Here is a 2270-nt window from a genome sequence, read left to right on the forward strand (position 1 = left end):
GATAGATAGATAGATAGATAGATAGATAGATAGATAGATAGATAGATAGATAGATAGATAGATAGATAGATAGATAGATAGATAGATAGATAGATATATAGATACATACATACATATATATAGTACTTTAAAATTACAATGGTTCTGTTTGCAATTTTTCTACGAGTAGCAATTTTATAATAAAAATAATAATTTTTTTTATATTAAAACATCTTTCCTCTTAAGTTAATATTTATAAAAAAAGCTTAAGTTTCAATTGTTAATTATTACTTCAACATTACATTGAAAACTGCTTATATTTGATAAGAATTAACTGAAATGACTATTGGCGAATAAAAACTTATTTTATTTGTTTGTAATTATTGAAAATTTAAAAAAAAAGTATTTATTTATTATTTTTATGCATTTTTTTTATTCTATAATTTATATTTATTTAACAATAGCTAAAAGTAATTTTGGGGAAAAATCAAATATCATTACAAATGTGCATTGGAAAATAAAATAAAATCAAACAAAATCAAAATAAGCCACCAATTACCATTGTAGTAATTCTTATTATTTAAAATGTTTAACAAAAAATATACATATTTCATATGCATTGCAAAATATTAATTTCATATTAAACAATTTTCTTGTGGTTTTATTTTACAGTCTAATAAATCTTATGCCGCAACTACAGCTAATGGTCATACAATATCATCGACTACAGATCGTGTGCCTCCCATTAGTGGTTATCAGTGGCCAAGTGATCAAACGCCTGGTGTAATGGGTTTAAAAAATCATGGTAACACTTGTTTCATGAATGCCGTCTTACAGTGTCTCAGTCATACCGATATTTTGGCAGAATATTTTGTTTTGGATCAATACAAGGTGAGTGTTATATTGGAAAAGTAAAAAATCTATGAAAATAGAATCTAAGACTTTAAACTACATATTTCTTTAAAATTTCTTAGTTTTTCTTACCCACTGTTATTTATCTATAATATAGATTTTGTTTAAAAACTTTAATAATAGTTTTAAACATATTTTAATTTTCCTCTATTTTTCATTAATTTTTCTATTTCTATTTTTCTATTTTCTAGGCTGATTTAAAGCGTCGCAATAAGATAAATTCACGAAAATTTGGTACAAAAGGTGAATTAACCGAACAGTTGGCTAATGTTCTAAAAGCTTTGTGGACTTGTAAGAATGAAAGTGATCATAGCACCAGCTTTAAGGTAAACTTTATAAATATAAATTCTAAGCAATAACTAAATTAATTAAAAATTAAACTTAATCCCACTTTCCATAGGCTGTTGTTGATCGTTATGGTTCACAATTTCGCAGTTCAACGCAACACGATGCTCAAGAATTTCTATTTTGGCTTTTGGATAAAGTTCACGAGGATTTAAATACCGCCACCAAAAGACGCTATAAAAGTGTCAAGGTAAGTTAAAAAATTTACATTAATTCTCATCTATTTGTGCATAAAAATTAAGAGTTAAATACTAATGATGTAAACTACGATGATATTACCAGCTGCTAATGATGATAAACAAAAATACACTTGTTTATACGCTCATACTTGTTTGATATCTTTAATCTTTAACAATGTACCTTCATTAACGTTATATTGACAATTTAGCATCATATGAACTTGAAAAGAACGAAAAATGTAAAAATACAAAAAAAAAAGCAACAGTCTAGTAATTGGTTTTTATGATTACTTTATTTTTCTTATTTTTTAAATAACAGTCAACAAATAGTTTAGTATTACATGAACACATGTTAATAATTTCAAAAATGTCTTCTTCTTTTTGTTAAGACTTTGATAAAGAAAAAAAAGTGCAATTGTTTTTGTTTGCTATTTACATTATTAATTGGAATATCTGTTGAAATTTTAATTTGACTTCTTTTGTTTACATACTTTTAACGTTGTCTATACGAATAGTAATTTAATATTGTAAGAGCTATTGTATTGATTTTGTTTTTACATAGACATAAAGTTGAAATTGCGCTTCATTTTTATCAATAATGAACCTTTAAATACTTAATTAAATTTCAAAAGACAGATAATTTTTGTGTAGTAGTTGCATAATTTGAGTTGTTTAAAGATAAATTAAGTATTTAAGGAATTTGAAATTAAGTTGAAAAGGAATTGAGTGATTAAAAGGGAATAGATGAATCGATAGATAGATAGATAGATAGATAGATAGATAGATAGATAGATAGATAGATAGATAGATAGATAGATAGATAGATAGATAGATAGATAGATAGATAGATAGATA

The 2270-nt window shown here is 24.7% G+C and overlaps 1 protein-coding gene across 1 annotated transcript in view; it reads left to right on the plus strand.

Annotated features, from left to right (window-relative positions):
* LOC111681933 (ubiquitin carboxyl-terminal hydrolase 31) overlaps window positions 1-1450 on the plus strand; it is a 1711-nt gene extending 261 nt beyond the window's left edge. Inside the window, exons 2-4 of the mRNA XM_046954212.1 lie at window positions 652-870; window positions 1083-1217; window positions 1292-1450. Coding sequence (XP_046810168.1) covers window positions 652-870; window positions 1083-1217; window positions 1292-1435 — 498 coding nt within the window. The 3' untranslated portion in view covers window positions 1436-1450. The remainder of the gene's footprint in view (window positions 1-651; window positions 871-1082; window positions 1218-1291) is intronic.
* Window positions 1451-2270: the final 820 nt, after the last annotated feature.

Source organism: Lucilia cuprina, chromosome 6 (assembly GCF_022045245.1).
Source record: "Lucilia cuprina isolate Lc7/37 chromosome 6, ASM2204524v1, whole genome shotgun sequence".
Classification (NCBI taxonomy): domain Eukaryota; kingdom Metazoa; phylum Arthropoda; class Insecta; order Diptera; family Calliphoridae; genus Lucilia; species Lucilia cuprina.